The following is a 21,440-nucleotide window of genomic DNA, read 5'->3' as shown; positions in this document are numbered from 1 at the left end:
AGAGGCCTTTTGGGGGATGGTAAGTTCTGCCACCCTTCAGGGATTGTTTACCATGGAGCATTCACCTGGCCCCCTGAGACCTAGGAACAGCTCCTGCTCCGCCCTAAATGAGTAGAGAAACATGGCTTCTTTTTTGTTCTGTTGTACCTTTTAAGTCACTGCTTTCTCGTCTGTAAATGAGGATAATAATAGTTTGTGTCTGGTAGGATTGTGAGCATTAAATGAGATGAGGCAAATAAAATGATGTACTTAGAATATATTATTAAATATAATATAATTTTATTATATCATAATAATAAATATTATAGTAAATATTATTGTGAGGGAGGAAAAATAATTTTCCCTCTACCCTTCTAGGTTTTTGGCTGAGACTTGTCTTTTATAAAAAGACAGACTAATGAGGGAAAAACGACAGATGTGTACAGATGGGAGCTCCCCAGGAGAAACTGAGTAACTCCTAAATGGCGCGTGCCAGTACCTTCAATATTGTCTCTAGCTCAAGATAAAACACACTGGGGTGGGGTGAGGTGGGGGGAGTCAGTTATGGGTGGTTATCTGGAAAAGCACAATAAACAAGGGTAAGGTTGTTAAGCAGTTTTAAGTGATTGCCTTCTGCATTGATAAGAGTTTCTAGACATTTCGAGTCCTTCTCTTCCTGAAACTGGAGGAATATACCGTTACAAATGGGAGATTTCCCTTTTAAGTATAAATGTCTGTTAGAAAAAGTAGCTTCTCAGGTTTCGGAGCTTCACCTTTGTCTGCTGTTTCTTAAAAATAACCTCAAAATAGTATGTCAAAGAGGCATATTTTGGGATGATATATTTTGTTCCCCTTCATTATCTGAAACAGATAAACAAAATGCATTGCTGCTTAGGTGCTCCTTCTTGTATTTGAAACATTTGTTTGGAAGTAACCCAAACCAAGATAATCTGTATTTAAGAATCATAAAGGGAAAAAAAATGTCTTGGCTTTTAAGACAATTTGCTTTGAATTTTCCTGCAGTCAGAGCTGGCAGGGTTAATGTGTTCCAGCTGAGAGGCGGTGCTGTTACCTTCTGGCAGTCCCATATGCAGATGCTGTTATATTAATTACAGAAGAAAACCTCATTAACTAAAAAATCCTTTAACTGTCAGTGAAGCAGCTGCTTTAGCTCTGAAACAGGTTTTCTTCCTCCTCCCTCCTGTCATTCTCCCGTTTTTCATCTCTTCTTTAGAGAACTGCTGAGACTGCCCCCCGCTTGCTCCCTCACCTTTGAATCTGCAGCTGTAGCCGTCCAGGGGAGCTCTTCTAATTAATTTCACCTGTAGTTGAAAAACAACCAGACCAACAGCCTAGCCCCCTCAGTTATTTTTCTTTCAACAGTTAAAACCTGATGGAATCCTGGAATTTTGGAACTGGAAAGGATGTTAAAGATGATCTAATCCAGCTCCCTAGTTCACAGATGGGAAATCCGAGGCTGAGAGAAACAAGTGGATTGCCAGAGTCACAGGGCCAGTAAGTGGTGAGGCCCCGGCTGTGCTCCGCCCGCCGCCTGCTGTGGTCCGCCCTCACCAGACTATTTGCCAAGGGGAGCGAGGAATGGAACCGTCTAGTTTCAGCTTCATTTCTCTCCATGTTCTCGTTCAAATCTTGTAGACGCATTGAAGAGCAATGAAAAAACTAAAGATTGGTGGGAGAAACAAAGAGCTTGTATAATGACATATTGAAGACCAGATGCAGATATCCATATTGAAGATCTTTTCTCTGTCTAGTAAGTTGCATACACAACCCTAGCAAAGCGCCTGGAGACGAAAATTCGAACTGGACTCACTGTCAGCCCCCTCTCCTATTGCACTGGCCTACAGTTGTTTGACTCCAGCGAGTTTATTTATAGTGACTGTTTCTGTCACTGGAGATGGGGGTGTGATACTTTGGGTCAGATGAATAATGGATGTGTCTGCTCTGGTTTCGGCCAGTGCCACGTGGTTTACTGGTTTTCCTGTAGTCTCAGAGGTGTTGAGATCTCTCCCTTTGGTCCTGAAAAATGGTTGGTTAGTTTTCGTTCTCTGTTACCCAACTCTCCTGGCAACAGCAGTAGTCACAAAACTCATTTAGACTCACTGTTGTTACTATGGACCACCTTTTGTTATGGATTCTGTGAAGGGTGTCAGTATGAGCTTACTTAGACAGCCACCTGAGATCTGAGGAGGACTGGGAGGAGAGAGAGATAGGAAGTATAGGTAAGAGTGGATCTAGCAGGAGCCCTCATGCTCAGGCAGAGCCTGGTTGGTAAATCCTGCTGCTGAATGGAGAGGTCTTGTTCTGCTGCCCACCTCTGCTCTCCATGTTGAGATGAAGGGCGTTGTTAGGAATGACGGTTGCTCCTATACTATTCATGGTACTGGACTGTTCATCGTATTACTGGATTTTTCTGAGTGCTTAGTAGAGCCCCTTATGACTTTCTGTAGACAGTTCTCAATGGTAAATAAATGGTAAATTCTTACACAGAGCAAGCAAACAGATAACAAAACACTATTTTTTAGTCATTGTGTTGGGTGTTGAGGATACAGAGAGAAATATGATGGTTCTTCCTGCCTTTGGTAATTATAAACATACGACTGAATAGTCTGAAGAGGAGCAAGATTTGCCATCCCAAAATGTGTCTCTTTGGTATGAGAATTACTTTAGGCTTGGTTGTTTTAAAGAAACAAAAAGTTCAGCAAGAGTTTTTATCTTCCTTACCTTAACTGCCTAAATGAATTTATATAGAGGGCCTATCACCAGAGCTAGCTACAGTGTAGTATGAACCAGGTGTAATCGTCGGGGGTCAAAATCTTCTCTATGTCCAGCTGTTCCTGGATGGCCCAGCAAACATTTGTTTACCAAACATTTATTCTCTCCATTCTTCTGTGAATTGCCTTGTTTCCCTTTGAAGACCCAGCCCCCTGCCCCCCCTCTTTAGTCCAGGATAACATATGTATCTCATTTAACCTGTCTTTCGAATCTCTCATGTTCAGATTCCTCATGTGTATGTAATTAAATTTCATTTTCTACTGTTAATCTTTCTCATGTCAATTTAACTCTTAGACCCAGCCAGAGGAAACTAAAAGGGTAGAGGAAAACTGTTTTTCCTCCCTGACAACTGTAGTAAATGCTGTTTAGTTGTCAGTGAGGTATGGAGGGCCTCAGGACTCCCTACTTACTGAGTGGTCACACACACAAGGGGCTGTGTCCCCTTGCTTTTAGTTTGTAAGTCAGAAATTAGACCAGTTGTCTGGTGCTCTTCCCTCGTGCTTAATAATGCCTTGCATAGAGTTGGGCCCTCGGTTAACGATTTGCTGTCTCCTCTCTTTCCCAGGAGAATAGATTTCCGTGTTTGGTGTCTGGTGGTGCTGGTGTGCGTGTGCTGACCAGGTGATGTACTTAGCAGGCAGACATGAAAGGGGGGGCTTAATGAAGTCCATAAAGGGGTCTGAGTGAAAGCAAACTTCTTTAAACCTTTTGGTGCCATTTGTTGGAGAGAAGATTTAAAATAGTGAGTTTATAGCAGGATAGGTAGAGTTGGGGGGCTTCCCTGGTGGCTCAGTCAGTAAAGAGACCACTTGTAATGCAGGAGACCTGGGTTTGATCCCTGTGTTGGGAAGATCCCCTGGAGAAGGAATAGGCTACCCACTCCAGTATTCTTGGGATTCCCTGGTGGCTCAGATGGTAAAGAATCTTCCTGCAATGTGGGAGACCTGGGTTCAATCCTGGGTTGGGAAGATCCCCTGGATGAGGGCATGACAGCCCCCTCCAGTATTCTTGCCTGGAGAATCCCATGGACAGAGGAGCCTGGCGGGCTACAGTCCTTGGGGTTGTACAGAGTTGGACATGACTGGGGGGACGCATGCAGGTAGTCAGAAGTAGGACAACCTTTTAAATGAATCTGGCCCCTCTTGCTTCAATTACATAAACAAAATAAACAGCTTATGTATGATTTAATGTAGCTCATGGTTAAATGACTAAAGCAAGTACTGCTTCAGTTGGTGCCACCCTAAATTTTAATGAAGATGTATGTATTTGGCTTCAAATACAGATCGGCTTTCTAACAGCCTAAGAACTGTGTGTCTGTGCCTTTCTGAAGAAACATGAAGTTGCCTGAATCTTAGACTTGGGCAGGCACTGTCACTGAACAAGTTGGGGAGTGATTGAGTTCGTAATCGGAGGGTTCCAGTCAACAAATTTCTGGTTCCTTTTCCCAATTAGAAGCTCTCATACTTTAGGAAGCCTTTTGTTTTCTCTTGAGTGTATTTGATCTGTTTTGTGGAAGTTTGCAGTATAGATGAGTGTATCCTGAAAGGCTATTTCTGAGATACATCAAATCTTCCTTGATTTGCTTGGATTTTATCCTAACAGGTAGTCCTTTCCCCTTTGTCTTACTCGGGGTCTTGTCTTCCATAAACTGAAAGAATATGATTTGATTAGAGATAGTGATCTTAATTCAGTGTTTTAAGAAAACAAATGACTTGGCAGCTGGGATGCTGTTACCAGCTATCAGAGAAATGAACTGGAAAAGATTCTATGCTTATGCACACTCAAATAACATTTTATTTCAATGTATGTGTGTTAAAAGACTACACACATAAATGAAATATGTTATAAATAAGGAAAATAAACTGAAACTGCATGTGGTAGAGTCATTTTAAAGAACCTTTCTGTGTTCAAGTGTTAGGTTTTGTGTCACAAGGAAGATTTTTATTTTGATTTGTATTCAGTCCTTGCGGGCTTCTGAGGTAGCACGGTGGTAAAGAATCCCCAGGTATTCTTGCCTTGAAAATTTCATGGATGGGGAGCCTGGCAAGCTACAGTCCATGATGTCTCAAAGAGTCGTACACGTCTGAGCATTAATGCATGCATTCAGTCCTTGGACTCATGTTCCAGTAGCGTAGTCTTTTCTGGTTTTGTCAGTGTAACGTCCTTTGATGGAGTCCTTGTAAACTCCTTAGGCTGTCCCTCCACTGATTGAAACTGGGTCGGGAAGGCACATTAGGTCATTGTCACCTTTCTGGAAAGAAAGGACTGCTCTGGGGGCGAGCCAGAGAGGGGAATCCTATGTGATATTTGAGAAAGTTTCTCTGACTGGGATGTTTTTCTGGTATCTCCTTCAACCAAGAGCTTCCTAGAAGTTTCTTTTCTAGGAGGCTGACATCTAATGGGGTCTCTGTGTCAGTCTCTGTCTACCCCTCCTCACTCTTCTCTCTGTACTCCTTTCTCCTTCCACCCCTGTCCCCGCCCAGGCCAGCTGAGCTGCATTTCCTTCCCACCCAAGGAAGAGAAGCGCCTCCAGCAGATGGTGGACTGCCTGCCCTGCGTCTTGATCCTCGGCCAGGACTGTAATGTCAAGTGCCAGCTGTTGAACCTGCTCTTGGGGGTGCAGGTGCTTCCCACCAGCAAGCTGGGCGGTGAGAACTGTAAGCTTCGGCGCCTCCGCTTCACCTATGGGACTCAGACTCGGGTCAGCCTGGCGCTCCCTGGCCAGTATGAACTAGTGCACACGCTGGTTGCTCACCAGGGCGACTGGGAGACCATCCCTGAGGAGGACCTGGAGGTCCAAGAGGACAGTGAGGACGCTGCCCATGTTTTAGCCGAACTGGAGGTGACGATGCGCCATGCTCTCTTACAGGTACCAGTCTCGTCTTCACACAGTTGCACTCATAGGTACCAGCTTTCGTTGTGTCTGAGCTTTCTCAGAAGGTAATTTGGCAATGTGTCCTGTGGGCTCTGAGCGTCAGCAGATAGAGTCAAAGGAACGTGATCTAGGAAGCTGAAAACCAGACAAGACTGTGGCAGTGCCCCTCCCTACCTCCACTGCTGCAAGGCCCTGGGCAGTTTGTCTAATCCCTTTCTAAACTGAAGAATGTGATCCTTACATCTCAGCCTGCCTTTACAGAAAGAGGATCAGGGTTAGAAATCCCTTTTCATTTCTTAGCAGGAAGGCGTGGCTAGAATTGTCTCTGGCCCTCCCTTTCTAAAAGGAACAATCATATGATTGATGTTCTTATAGAGGAGAACAAGTGAAGAACTTTTGAGTTTTCCTTAGATCTGCCATCATTTACTAAGCGAGACAGGTCATGTCTCCTACTTTCCAAGGGACCTCAGAACATGAGGACAGATCTGGCTCAAATAAAGAGGTATGGAGATGTATCACCTGAAGAATGTGTCTGTTTCTCTCTTGAAGTAAACTCCGGCAGAGAACACAGGTCTTGTGGCATTTCCCGAAAGACAGCACTATCTGTCTGGTGTTTACAGCTCTGCCTGGGAAGGGCTGTCCCTGGTGCAGGGCTTCCCTGGCTGCTGCACAGCTAGGACTGGGCTACTTTATCAGGCCAGAGGGTGAGAGGCAGAGGGTGTAAGTGTGCCAGGAGAACGGGGCTGGGCAGGGAGGGTGCCTGTGTCAGGGATCCGGAGCTGGCAGGAAAGAAGAAGCTGGCGTGCTCAGAACAGAGGGTTCCTCTCCTTGCTGAGCTGTGCCGGGAAGGAGGGGCTGGTTGGGCAGGGCTTGGAGAGCAGTTTCTTCTCCGCTTCACCGACTCCTGTTCCAGAAGGCTTGGCATCTCAGTCAGTGAGCAAGGCCTTCGATGGTGGCTTTGGCCTATGGTTCTCTGGAAGTAGACACTGTCGTCCCATTTCCTTCCAGAGCCCGGTTATCTTTGATCTCAGTAAATGCTGGAGGGATTTAGTATACAGGCCAGCATTTTCCCTCAGCTCAGTATCACTGGCGGCTTTCCCGTGCGTTCAGACCGAGAGCGTGCCCTTCTCAGCTCCAGGGCAGTGCGAGAGTTCTTGGGTGACTCTGATCCTTGTTTATTGACTGAGCCTGCTCAGTTGACTCATGAGCTTCATAAGTATATGAGGCAAGCACAGTCTCTCTATAGTATTCTGTTCTGGTCTAGTTACTTCAGTTTCCAAGAGCTCAGTGGTTTTCAAACTTTTTTAGATTTTAATTCATGCTCAGAAACAGCATTTTATTATTAGGACCCAGTACATATATACATGTGTGCATTTGGAATAAAGTTTCATGAAACAGTACTTTTCTTCTTGCAAAACACACTGATATTTTCTCCTCTATTCTATTTGACTTCATTTTTTGAAAAAATGATAGCAACCCACTATGATGATCTGACAATGTATTCTGACCTACAGCTTAAGAAACACTGTTAGATAGCCGAAATTTGGTTGGGTGGTGATTTTTCCTGTTCTTGCCTTTTAAAAACAGTCTTGGAGTGTGAACAAAGCCATCTGTAGGACAGGTGCATTATTTGATTGATTTCTCTGTGTCTCTTCATTTGTTGGTTTTGATTTTTAATGCTCATTTACTTTTGTCCCATGAGCTGAGCTGATAAAATAAAGTCACAAAAAAGAAAGTGAGAGCTATTTCCCAAGTGTGTGTGTGTGTGTATGTGTGTGTGTGTTAGTCGCTCAGTCGTGTCTGACTCTTTGCGACCCCATACATTGTAGCCTGCAAGGCTCCTCTGCCCATGAGATTCTCGAGGCAAGAATACTGGAGTGGGTGGCCATTTCCTTCTCCAGGGGATCTTCCTGACCCAGGGGTTGAACCCTAGTCTCCTGCATTACAGGCAGGTCTTTTACCATCTGAGCTACCAGGGAAGCCGTGAGCACATGTCTTACTGGTGAGATTTCCCAGCAATGCTCAAGGAATACATTGTTGTTGTTTAGTAGTTCAGTTGTGTCCAACTCTGGGACCCCATGGACTATAGCCTGCAAGGCTCCTCTGTCCATGGAATTTCCCAGGCAAGAATACTGGAGTCAGTTCCCATTTCCTTCTCCAGGGGATCGTCCCAACCCAGAGATTGAATCCCCATCTCCTGCACTGGCAGGCAGATTCTTTACCACTGAGCCACCAGGGAAACCCCCATGTATATGTAGTAAGCACTCAAACTGAGTTAACAATTAAGAAGGCTACTTGGCTGGGAGAGAAATTAAGATACCTAAACAGTTTTCTCTCTGCACGGTTGAAATATAGATAGATTCTCTTTCATGAGAAATATCCTTCTCTTTTCTTGAAGAATTTTCTAGCCTCCCATGTTCTGTTTCATGTGGTTTGTGAGGCTTCTTTAGTAATGTTTCTTTGGATCTGCTTTTATACTGCAGTGATTTTGATGTGGAAACAGCCACGGACCCCCGCATTTCTAACTTTAGAATCCCTTGATGGTGAGCCTCAGAGGGGCCTTAGCCTCTGTGGCACTCAGGCTCTGCTCTGACACTGTAGTCAGACTCCTGTCTCCATTGGCTTGCTGCTGGGAGCATTTCCTAAGCTACCTTGAAGATTTTTCTTGCCAGTGAGAAAGATCTTTTTTTTAGCCCCAGTTATATTTAGAACCAGAGAATTAGCTCTAAACAGCCCTTCAATTTGGTTCCTAAAAGGGGTCGTAAAGAAAGGAAACATTTAGCTAAAGGAAACCAAGATTGATTTAGGGGAAATGTGATGTTCATTTTTAACTGTCAAATTATTAAAGCAGAATTTCCCCTTACCCTCTTACACAATGGTCATTCTTCTAATACCTTACATTAAAGTCCTCATAAATTAGCCATTTTCAATTTGTTCCAGAGTAGGGCAACTCATGGACCCCATACCACATGGTACCCACATGGAATACTACAGTATTCCCAGTTTTTTAGCTCTGGGTCCCCTGAGATTCTCAGTTCATAATTCAGTAATAGAGGAATACTGTCAAGCCATTAGTTCCTGAAACCTCATTTAGTGTTAAAACATGGTCATTTTCCAGTTGGCAGTACATTTCACCATTTCTCCGTGTTCACTGGTTTTGTCTTCATGCACATGCTTCCGCATCCTCACCTTCACCCCCGCTCTGGTGTATATCTCACCTCCTTTTATTTTCTGTTCCATTTGCAAGTCCAGTGGGACATAGTCGTCTGCCTTAGAGTTGCCTCAGTCTGATGTATGTGAGTCTAAATATGTTTTTCCCTATGAACACCTGTAAGAAAAGGAATAAAAACAAATGGAGGTGGTTAAACTTCCTCAGCCTGAGATGGGATTCCTGCAGCCTAACGGTGGCGTTTCATTTTCGATGGCTGTTTTCGCAGCTCTCAGCTTTCTCCTCTCGTCAGTAGCCTGTTTACCCCTCCCAGGTGTTTTCTGGCCCTGTGGACAAATGCACATGTCACATGGCTGTGAGGCTGCCGGCACGCTGTCACGGTGACCGGTTCCTGGTGATGTCTGGGAAGGGGTATTTCAGGGAACTGCAGTAGACTGATGTTTCCAAGAAAGGTCTAATGACTTGCAAATAAACTTATTTTTTTTCTTTGCTACTTTGAACTCTAATGAGTTGAAATAGTTAAATTTTCTCTTTATAACCCTCAGTAGCCATCAGTGGAAGTAATCTATTTGTCATTTCATAGTGACATTGATATTTTTACTTTTTAATCTTTAAAAATTAAAAGCTGTTTTATTTGATATATAATTTTTTAGTTGATTTGCAGTGTTGTACAGCAGAGTGATTCAGTCTTGTGTGTCTGTGTCTGTATATATGTTCTTTCTCAAACTCTTTTCCATTATGGTTTATGCAGGAGGTGGCATGTAGTTCTCGGTGCTATACAGTAGCAGCCTGTTGTTTCTCTGTTTTATATATAGTAGTTTGTATCTGCTAATCCCAAAGTCTTTCTTAGTTTATTCCTCCTCACCCACTTTCCTCTTTGGTGACCAGAAGTTTGTTCTCTTTGTCTGTGAGTCTGTTTATGTTTCATAAATAAGTTTATCTGTATCATAGCTTAGATTCTACATATAAGTGACATCATATGGCATTTTTCTTTCTCTTTCTGATTTATTTCACTTGGTGTGATAATCTCTAGCTCCATCCATGTTGGTGCAAATGGCATTATTCCATTCTTTTTTATGGCTGAGTAGAAGTGTACATTGTGTATACATACCACATATATCCTTTCGTCTGTGGATGGACACTTAGGTTGCTCCCATGTCTTGGCTTTTGTAAATAGTGCTACTGTGAACGTTAGGGTGCCTCTGTCTTTTCAAATATAGTTTTCTCTGGATACATGCCCAGGAGTGGGACTGCTGAACCATAGGGCAACTCTATTTTTGGTTTTTTAAGGAACTTCCATACTGTTCTCCATAGTGGCTATACTAATTTACATTCCTACCAACAGTGTATGAGGCTTCTCCACACCCTCTTCACCATTTGTTATTTGTAGAGTTTTTAATGATGGCACTTCTGACTGGTGTGCGATGGTACGTCACTGTAGTTTTATTCTGCTGTTGTAATCTATTTTTAAAAACATTTTTAGTGGCATGTAAGTGATGTATGATGATGTATTAGTTTCGGGGTACAGCAGAGTGAATCAGCGATACATACAGCCCCTCTTTTAGACTCTTTTCCCATGTGGACCCTTAGAGAGTTTTGAGTGGAGTCCCTGTGCTGTGACAGTGGGTCCCGATTAGCCGTCTCTCACACACAGGAGTCTGTGTCAGTCACAGCCGCTTACTTTATCCCTCCCCCGCTGTTCCTCTCTGGCAGTCCTAGGTTTGTTTTCCACATCTGTGACTCCATTTCTCTTCTGTAAATAAGTTTACTTGCACCAGTGTTGTTTGGATCCCACACATAAGCAGTACCTGTGATACTTGTCTTTCCCTGCCTGCCTGACCTCACTCGTATGACAGTCTCTAGGTCCATCCATGCTGCTGCACACGGCATTATTTGTTTTTTCTTATGACTGATACTCCATTGTATATGTGTACCATATCTTCTTTAGCCATTCCTCTGTCATCTCCTTATAGTTTTGATTTGCACTCTTTAATAGTGACGTTGAGCATCTTTTCATGTGTCTATTGGCCATCTATATGTCTTCTTTGGAGAAATCTGTATTTAGGTCTTCTCATTTTTTGATTGGGTCGTTTGTTTTTTTGGTTATTGAGTTATGAGCTATGTGTGTATTTTGGAAATTAAACCCTTGTCAGTCACATCATTTGCAAATATTTTCTCTCAGTCTGTAGATTGTCTTTTCATTTTGATTATTGAAATTCATATTGATTATTCTTTTCATTTTGCTGTAAAAAAGCTTATAGGTTTGGTTAGGTCCCATTTGTTTGTTTCACGAACTTTCCGGACACTACTTGCTGAAGAGACAGTCTTTCTCCATTGTATATCTTGCTTCCTTTGTTGGAGATTAATTGACCATAGGGGTGTGGGTCTGTTTCTAAGCTCTCTGTTCTGTCCCACTGATACATACAGACACTTTTTTTTTTTTAATTTCTCAGCAGTTAATACTTTCACAACCCCAAATCAAAGTAAAAATGATAAGTTTATGCAAAATTTAAACCCCCAAATTTATTAAACATTGTTACTAGAAAACTGTCTTCTTTCAATTTTTGTTTAATTTTTGGCATTTGTTTTGGTGCCTTATGAAACTAAATTTGTTAATGTTGCTTACTTTTAAGTTAGATACCATGTCTTCTCTGGAATGTATCTAGTTTGAAAGGTAACAATTGACTGGTAAAACATGAAAGAAGTTTGGGTGATAGTCTTTTATCTGAGGGTAAGCAGATACTTTTGGAAAAGAGAGTATATGGAATTAGGTCAAAGATGGCCATTTCCAAGGGAAAAAAAAACAGAGTGATATGTATAAGAGAAATAAAAAATGCTCTTCTAAAAATATACATTAAAATAAACCATTATTTTATGGGGCAAAAAGAAAGGGGAACTAAAAGTGATGTGTTAAAAAAGGATATGGGAAGTTCAGGCAAATGCTGAATGTAAGTTCCTTCTAGGCAGTAATTCTATGCTCTTTGAATTCAGCATCTCTCTGCCGTTCCCCTAACACACACTAACATACATAGTGAAATATAACCAATACATTGCTCTTTGCTAAGAAACCTGGTAATACTTACTATAGGTTAATTTACCTATTAAGGATATGTATGCTTTAGAGGCACGATTCTTTTTAAAATCAAGCTCTAGTAGCCTTGATCCCTCTTAAAAAGACTAGCTTACAGGGCTATTTTCTCAGTTCACCACCACTTGTTCACTTTTGGCCTTCCAAGTTTAGCTCTTTGGAAGAAAATCTGGCAGAGATTATGGTCTTAATCTTCCTTTTTTGAGCAGAGCAGGGGTTTTTACTTGTAGCCAACATATACTTTTAACACAGAAAGCTAGGACTGTTGGGGTCCCTGAAATCATCTTGTCCGTCCTTTATTCTTCTCTCAGAACTTCCCTAACATCAGGCCAGACAATTCCTGACACAGTGGACCTTCAGTCACTGTTTATACACGGTCTTTGTAGTCAGGTGAGTCTGGATTTACATCCTGGCTTGGTTACTTAACTGTGTGACCATGGTGCTAGGGCATCCCCCATTTATAAAACAGAAATAGAAATCTGTGAGTTTTAGGGCTGCTGTGAGGCTTAAATGAAAGACTAGGTGTAAAGCATCTAGCACAGTGTCTGGCCCTTAGTAAGCCTCCCTTTGAATGAATTAATCAGTGTCCTTGAAAAGAGGATTTCCTCCTCTCTCAGCCACCCATCCGTTCCCTGACAGCCATCCATACTGGAACTCCTTCCATTGTGAAACTTAAGTCCTTCTGGTTCCTGCTTATTTAGACTTATTATTCTGCTCCGTTTGGAAGCAAAGTTCTTCATAATTATTATGAAGTACTTTTGTAATAAAATGAAAGAAGAGAGAGATGTTATAAAGGTAAAAAAAATAAAGAAGTTAAAGTTATAAAGTTAAAAGGTAACCTTTAACTTTCTTCAGAACGTTTCTTTCTTTCTTCATTCTTCTGTTGTCTTTCTTGATGAGTCTAGTAAATGGTGAGAGAATTCACATTCCTAATTTTGTATCTGTGGGTACCTGGATGTTTGAATATCCACACAGTAGAATGCATGGAGGCTATTCAGTACCTTCTTGTCAACTTGTGTGTTATCTGATTCATCACAATATGAAATCAGATAGTTTTGATCCTTAAGGGCTTCATGCTTGTGAGCTGAGATGCAGATCTAAAGCCTTTGCTTTGATGTGTTTGGGATCGTAACACTTCCGCTTTTAGCATAATGGTCTCATGCTTTCTGTGGCTAGTTGGAGGCTTTGGTTGGGATTATGGTTTTTCTCAAGTCTTGTTCTGGTCTGTGAGTTACCACTCCCTACTTTTACTGGCTAGGGAGATGAGCTAGTGTCCATTTTATGCTGATTGCTGGGGTGAAGCCCTGGGTTGGCACAGCTGCTTGTGGCCTGTTATATTCTAGAAAGCAGCTCAGTCACAGCTCCACACTGGAGAGTGCTCAAATCAAGAGTCAAGATATTTTCTACAGTGTAACAGGAAGAGGGAGCATGCGCGGACTGTGTGTGCTCAGTGGTGTCTGACTCTGCAACACTATGGAGGGATGTATGTGCCTTACTGTATAATTGACATTTAAGAGTGATAGTGATTTCAGAGAACTGTACACAAATGAGGAAGAATCAACCCTGTGTAAAATGGGGAAAACCTCCCATTGTTCTGTGAGAGTGGGCATGGGAGGAGAATTGATGGTGATGGTCAGTAGAATATGGAGACAGGGATTGGAGTCCAGGATGTGTCCGTTGTTGAGCAAAGGGTAAGACCATACAGTTATGTGCTTCTTTTCTATGTGATGGAATGAGGTTGCAGAACTGTAGACAAAACAAAGACATTCATGACCTATCTGAGTGTGTGATTGTCTTCAGTTTGAACTGTTGGTTAAGACGACCATCCTTAGCTGTCGCTGAGGGTGTAATGTGCTGTGAGCCATAGAGTAAAAGTCCTCACCAATCAGAGCCAGTATTCTTAGGAAGTGGTCAGGCTTCAGTGATAGAACCATTTCTTCTTGGCACTTAAGATAGTGTCATTTTATATTAAAAAAAAAAAACAACGAAAGAGGCAAATTCTGGTGTTTGCAGAGCAGCAGTCTGCTTTTTTATTACATTCTCTTAATCTTGCCTAGAGAATTGACGGTAATACATCAGCTTCTGTAGATTCCACGGATTTGTGCAGATACATTGTAAAAAAGATACCTCTTTAGGAATTTTCTGTGACTCAAAATGGGAATTATGGCACACTCTTCTGATTCTCTGGATTCTTCTTCTTTGACTGATTTCAGAGCAAAATGCTTCCTCACTGCTTCATTCTTGGAGTAGACGCAAACAGCAGTTCCAGATAAATGTGTGAGATATGGGTTAAAAAATAGACAGTTTTACATATGATGATTGAAAATGGTTTTGAGCAAATAGTATAGGCATCATTTATTCATCCAGTAATTGCACATTTATTTATTGAATGCTCGTAAGTGCACACACTGTTCCAAGTGCCAGGAAGGAGTACAGCCTTCCATGAAATAGTCTGAGGTCAGTCTTCCCTCTCAGGTGGCCGTAACATATGGGCCAAGAACAGGGCTCATCCTCTCTGTGAATTGTTTTTCACTCCCTGTCTCCAGGAGACAGCGCGGCTTCCCTTTTTGTTTATAACCGTCAGGCATGAGTCATCCCTTTGCCGTGAGTATTGCAGACTCACGTATCACATTCCAGTCTAGTTTGTACTGCTGCTGGGGTCTCAGCCAGCAGATTTTTTTGCCTGTCTTCCAACAGTCAAGATAGTCAGAACAATGAGACCGACTACACAAATTAATTAACTGGGGAGTGGAGAAGAGAGAGCATGGAATTGTTTTCTATCCATTTTTGTTTGTACAAGATACATTTAGGACTAGATACCTTCTTTCTACGTGCCAGTGCACCAGGCAGTATCTACCATCAGAGTTCATTTTAGGGGAATTTTTGAAACTTGATGTATAGCTGATGTATTATATAAGTTACAGGTATAAAACATAGTGGTTCACAGTTTTTAAAGGTTATATTCTATTTAGAGTTATTATGAAATATGGGCTATATTCCCTGAAGCTTATTTATTTTATACACAGAAGTTTGTACCTCATAATCCCCTACCCCAAGCTCTCCCATCTCTCCTTCCTTGTCTGCACTGGTGACCACTAGTTTTTTCTCTGTATCTGTGTGTCTGTTTCTTTTTTGTTATAATCACTAGCTTGTTTTATTTCTTAGATGCCACCTGTAAGTGATATCATACAGTTTTTGTCTTTCTGTGTCTGTTTCACTTAGCACAATGCCCTCAGGTATATCCATGTTGCTCTAAATGGCCAAATTTCATTCTTTTTATGGCTGAGTAGTATTCCACTGTGTGTGTGTGTGTGTATTATATAGTGAAAATGTTAGTTGCTCAGTCATCCAACTCTTTGTGACCCCATAAACTGTAGCCCACCAGGTTCCTCTGTCCATGTACTTCTCCGGGCAAGAATACTGGAGTGGGTAGCCATCCCCTTCTCCGGGGGATCTTCCAGTCCCCTGGATCAAGCCCAGGTCCTCCTGCATAACAGACAGATTTTTTACCATCTGAACCACCAGTGATGCATAGGTGTATATGTGTGTGTGTGTGTGTATATCTTCTCTATCCTCTGAGTCCTTTTTTTAAAAAAATAAATTTGCATTTGTGAGCAAATAAAGTCAGCTGTCCTTTACAAAGGATATTGGTTCTACAAGTGGACTTGGCAGCTTTGGCCGACAGTTCTGTTGCACACATAAGATGGTCCTTTGAGAAAAACCTGGAAATTTGCTTTAAAATTTTAAGAAAATACATCAAATAAACAAGCAGCAAAATTCTTCCTGAAAACTTTCTTAACAATACTTACTTTGGTTTGAATATTTAGACTTTTTTCTCTTAATATTTCTATTTTAAGTTTGATTGATTTATATCTTTAAAAAGATATATTTTAAAAGCCACTGTCACCCATAATTATCTTGTTATAACTTTTCATTTCTTGAAATTCTCTTCTAGTCTATAATTACTATATGTAATTAGAATATTGGCATTTAGGCGATTGCATGCTCTACTTTAAATCTTGAATGTTCTTACTTACCCTCTTTTTTGAATATGCCTCATGAAATGATTCATACTCCAGCATTGTGACTCAGGGTAGTGAAAGGGGGCTTGTTTTGAATAGCAGAGTGAGTGTCAGATTAGTCTTCCAATCAGAAAACATTCCATGCAGTTTGAGGTACAGGTGAATAGCAGATTTCTTCTTGGCCTAGGCTTGGCTAGAAAGCAAGTAGATTTATGTAGTGTTTGCTCAAATTACAAATGATGAGATCCTAAAAGCACTTTTAGTTTTAGAGAGTTCAAAGTGGCCAGCCAAATGAAAGTTCTGCGGCCTACCTGAGAATAAAATTTATGAACTCTTTGTTGGGGAAGAAGGTGAGGCCTTTGTGCTTTGGTGGAAGTAAGAGCTCACTGTCTCTCACTCTCTGCTCTTTAGTACAGGCGCACACACACACACACACAGTACAAGAAACAACACACACACACACTTACACACACACACACACACAGTACAAGAAACAAGCTGGCATTTCCCAGGCGCGCGCGCGCACGCGCACACACACACACACACACTTACACACAGTACAAGAAACAATAAGCTGGCATTTCCCAGCCCTTTCTCCATTGTCTGGAGAAGGAGATCAAAAAGGAAAACTCTTTAAACATTTTAGAATTCTGCAAAGGATTGATTTTGAGTCTGCAGACTTCAGAGTTGGTGTGCCTACAATGGTAATATAGGTATGAGTCTCCAGATAAATGCTTAGGTCTGGAGTGCCAGGCAAAGTAGGCAATTTCAGAGATTTCAAGGAGCAAAATTTATTTCCCTCCATATTCCCATATGGATGGAAATGTATGCTCTTAAGTGAGTTGAGATCCTTAGTGAAGAAGTAGAATGATAAGCAGAAACTACTAACTAGGGAAATGATCTGTTTCGGAGTTGGGTGTATCAGTGATGATTGGGTTCAAACATAGGTAACAATCAGAAAAATAAGGGTTTGCTTAAGCAAGACAGAGGTTAATATATTTTTCCCTTACATACGTCCAAAGCTAGGCAGTTGAGAGCTCGTGTGGCAGCTCTATAGTCATCAGAGATCCAAATTCCCATTTCTTTTTGCTTCCTCATCCTCAGGGCTGCCTTCTCTCAGGACTGCCCAAGGGCTGTGGGATGACCAGTCTGTCTGTCTGTCACATCTGTGCTCCAGGCAAGAAGGGCAGGGCCGCAGGGTGTACTTGCTAGCAGAGTCAACCCTTTGAAGAGCTTTTTGTTGTCCTGCCTACTATTGGCCGCCCCGTCTATAAAAGACATTGCCTTCCCATTGATGCAGAGGTTAAATATTGGATAGGCAGACCTTAGTCTCTGCCAGACCAAGTGATCATGAGGATAAAGGTATTCCTGAGACCTGATGGCTGAGACCTTGGGATGCTTGCCAACTCTTACGATAGGATGATAATGTTTGACAGATCTAATCTTTAGTTTGATTGATTGATTCAGCAGTATTAAGGACTTATTCTATACCAGGCACTGGAGTTACAGGAGTGAAAAAGACATGTTCATGAAAGACATGAAAGACATGAATATAGACATGTTCCCTCTCTCAAAAGAGTTTATAAGCTAATTGGAAAAAAAATTGTTTTTAAATAAATAAATTATAAGTATATAAGTATATTGACCATTAAGAGAAGGAGAAGTAGCGAGTGCTCCCCTAATGGGGATTTCCTATTAGGAAAGACTCCAGAAGGGTATGACATAGTGTATACACTGAGATTTAAAGGATGCATGGGAGTTAGAAAGTTGAGGATGAGTCAGGTTAGAAAGAGGGGGAGGAATGTTCCAGGCAGATCCACTCTCAGTCTAAGAGTTCTTTCTTCATCAGAGGGAATCAGCGGGAGTTTCCAAAGCAACAAAAGGGACTCCAGGTTCTTTTTTTATCTAAAATGGCTGAAAGGACTACTTACTTGTTTTTTCACTCTCTCTCGATGAGTGCCTGCCTGCTTAGGTGGCACCAGGAAGTGTTGGTAACTGAGGAAGGAGGGGGACAAGTGACTGGGGCATGTACTGAAGCCCAGCTGCCCCATCATAGATCTGCATTTTGGTCTCAGTGTGGGACTCTGGGGAGGCAAGGACTGGTTCTGACCCTGAAGTGCTGATATGACCCCCTTCCCCTTCCAGGAAGTGGACATTGTGGTAGCACCATGCCAAGGCCTCCGGCCCGCAGTGGATGTTCTGGGTGACTTGATGAATGATTTCTTGCCTGTGATAACCTATGCACTCCACAAAGATGAACTCTCTGAGAGGGATGAGCAAGAGCTTCAGGAAATCCGAAAGTATTTCTCCTTTCCCATATTCTTTTTCAAAGTGCCGAAGCCGGGCTCGGAGATAACTGACTCCTCCACTGAAAGGATGGAAAGCGAAAGATCACCACTTCACCGCCAGCTGACTGACCTGGGCTATCTGAGCAGCAGCCACTGTAACTGTGCGGCCCCCGGCCAGGACACCAAAGCCCAGAGCATGCTGGTGGAGCACGGTGGGAAGCTGAGACACCTGAACACGTTTTCTCACCAGGTGCTGCAGGCCCGCCTGGTGGACGCAGCCAAGGCCCTGAACCTGGTGCACTGCCGCTGTCTCGACATCTTCATTAACCAGGCCTTTGACATGCAGCGGGACCTGCAGATCACACCCAAACGCCTGGAATACACTCGAAAAAAGGAGAATGAGCTGTATGAATCACTGATGAATATTGCCAACCGGAAGCAAGAGGAAATGAAGGACATGATTGTTGAGACTCTTAACGCCATGAAGGAGGAACTTCTGGATGATGCCGCCAACATGGAGTTCAAAGGTGGGTCCTAGAGAGCTTGGTATGGTGCAGGAACTAGGGCATCCTCGAACCCTTTCCAGCTGGCATAGAGTACATCAGTTCTGAAGCCCGAAGGAACCTACCCTGATGGGGCTTATTAGCAGCAGCCTACCTGAAATCACTGAGCGAAGTTGGCCTCTCTTGTTCTGAGAGGTCTTGGAAAAGTCTGCCAACATTCCTTCCTGTTTGATAAATTCATCCCAATACTGCTCTTTAGTCTTGGGTGCCTATTTGTATCCCCTTGCCTTTTTAAGACTGGAGGAGAGCTGCTTGAGAATGTCACTGAGTCGTGCCTTAGTCCTGACTCCTTTGTCATGGCCCATGCTGCTTTGTTGGTTCTTTTTTGTGTCTCATGGTCTCATTTTCTTTTCAGGGTGCTCTTGAGATGTAACTCAGAAGGATTTCCCAAAGTAGCAGTTTTAGCTTTCCTGGCATTCCTGTCCTTCATGAATGACTGTTAAGAAAATTGGGCCAAATGCTTAGTCAGGTCTTTTGGTGTCTGAGGTCTGGGTGCTACTGACTTTGTATAGTGACTCCTGCGTGAACATTATCTTTCAGTTCAGTTCAGTCGCTCAGTCATGTCCAACTCTTTTTGACCCCATGGACTACAGCACACCAGGCCTCCCTGTCCAGCACCAACTCCCAGAGCTTTCTCAAACTCATGTCTGTTGAGTCAGTGATGCCATCCAACCATCTCATCCTCTGTCATCCCCTTCTCCTCCCGCCTTCAGTCTTTCCTAGCATCAGGGTCTTTTCCAGTGAGTCAGCTCTTCACATCAAGTGGTCAAAATATTGGACGTTCAGCATCAGTCCTTCCAATGAATATTCAGGACTGATTTCCTTTAGGATTGACTGGTTGGATCTCCTTGCAGTCCAAGGGATTCTCAAGAATCTTCTCCAACACCACAGTTGAAAAGCATCAATTCTTTGATGTTAAGCTTTCTTTATAGTCCAACTCTCACATCCATACATGATTACTGAAAAAACCATAGCTCTGAGTAGATGGACCTTTGCCAAAAAAGTAATGTCTCTGCTTTTTAATATGCTGTCTAGATAGGTCATAGCTTTTTTTCCAAGGAGCAAGCATCTTTTAATTTCATGGCTCCAGTCACCATCTGCAGTGATTTTGGAGCCCAAGAAAATGAAGTCTGTCACTGTTTCCATTGTTTCCCCATCTATTTGCCATGAAGTGATGGGACCGGATGTCATGATCTTAGTTTTTTGAATGTTGAGTTTTAAGCCAGCTTTTTCACTCTCCTCTTTCACTTCCATCAAGAGGCTCTTTAGTTCCTCTTCACTTTCTGTCATAAGGGTGATGTCATCTGCATATCTGAGGTTATTGATATTTCTCCCGGCAGTCTTGATTCCAGCTTGTGCTTCATCCAGCCTGGTATTTCTTATGATGTACCCTGCATATAAGTTAAATAAATAGGGTGACAGTATACAGCCTTGACGTACTCCTTTCCCAATTTGAAACCAGTCCATTGTTCCATGTCCGGTTCTAACTGTTGCTTCTTGACCTGCATACAGATTTCTCAGGAGGCAGGTAAGGTGGTCTGGTATTCCCATCTCTTTAAGAGTTTTCCACAGTTTGTTGTGATCCACACAGTCAAAGGCTTTGGCATAATCAATAAAGCAGAAGTAGATGTTTTTCTGGAACTCTCTTGCTTTTTCTCTGATCCAGCGGATGTTGGCAATTTGATCTCTGGTTCCTCTGCCTTTTCTAAATCCAGCTTGAACATCTGGAAGTTCTCAGTTCATGTACTGTTGAAACCTGGGTTGGAGAATTTTGAGCATTGCTTTGCTAGAGTGTGGGATGAGTGCAATTGTGCAGTAGTTTGAACATTCTTTGGTATTGCCTTTCTTTGGGATTGGAATGAAAATTGACCTTTTCCAGTCCTGTGGCCACTGCTGAGTTTTCCAAATTTGCTGGCATATTGAGTGCAGCACTTTAACAGCACCATCTTTTGGGACTTGAAATAGCTCAGCTGGAATTCCATCACCTCCACTAGCTTTGTTCGTAGTGATGCTTCCTAAGGCCCACTTGAGTTTGCACTCCAGGATGCCTGGCTCTAGGTGAGGGATCACACCATTATGGTTATCTGGGTCATGAAGATCTTTTTTGAATAGTTCTTCTGTGTATTCTTGCCACCTCTTCTTAATATCTTCTGCTTCTGTTAGGTCCATACCATTTCTGTCCTTTATTGTGCCCATCTTTGTATGAAAGTTTCTGTTGGTAGCTCTGATTTTCTTGAAGAGATCTCTAGTCTTTCCCATTATGTTGTTTTCCTCATTTCTTTTCATTGATCACTGAGGAAGGCTTTCTTATCTCTCCTTGCTGTTTTTGGAACTCTGCATTCAGATGGGTATATCTTTCCTTTTCTCCTTGGCCTTTTGCTTCTCTTCTTTGCTCAGCTATTTGTAAGGCCTCCTCAGACAACCATTTTGCCTTTTTGCATTTCTTTTTCTTGAGGATGGTCTTGATCACTGCCTCCTGTACAATGTCATGAACTTCCATCCATAGTTCTTAATATAGTAGAACAGCCTCTATAGGTGGGTTCTGCTTATTGCCATTTTCTAGACGAGGGAATTAAGGCTCAGATAGCTTCAGTAATTTGCTCAAGATCACACAGATACTAAGTAGTAGAGGCAGAATTTGAATCTAAACAGTCTGATTCCTG

General features: G+C 42.4%; 1 protein-coding gene across 1 annotated transcript in view; it reads left to right on the top strand.

Moving 5' to 3' along the window:
* DSTYK (dual serine/threonine and tyrosine protein kinase) overlaps positions 1-21,440 on the top strand; it is a 50,325-nt gene that overhangs the window by 16,243 nt on the left and 12,642 nt on the right. The window contains exons 2-3 of the mRNA XM_061159907.1: positions 5,256-5,641; positions 18,072-18,741. Of these exons, the coding sequence (XP_061015890.1) occupies positions 5,256-5,641; positions 18,072-18,741 (1,056 nt within the window). The remainder of the gene's footprint in view (positions 1-5,255; positions 5,642-18,071; positions 18,742-21,440) is intronic.

Source organism: Dama dama, chromosome 14, assembly GCF_033118175.1.
Source record: "Dama dama isolate Ldn47 chromosome 14, ASM3311817v1, whole genome shotgun sequence".
NCBI classification, from domain to species: domain Eukaryota; kingdom Metazoa; phylum Chordata; class Mammalia; order Artiodactyla; family Cervidae; genus Dama; species Dama dama.
This window is presented reverse-complemented; position numbering and strand designations above follow the sequence as displayed.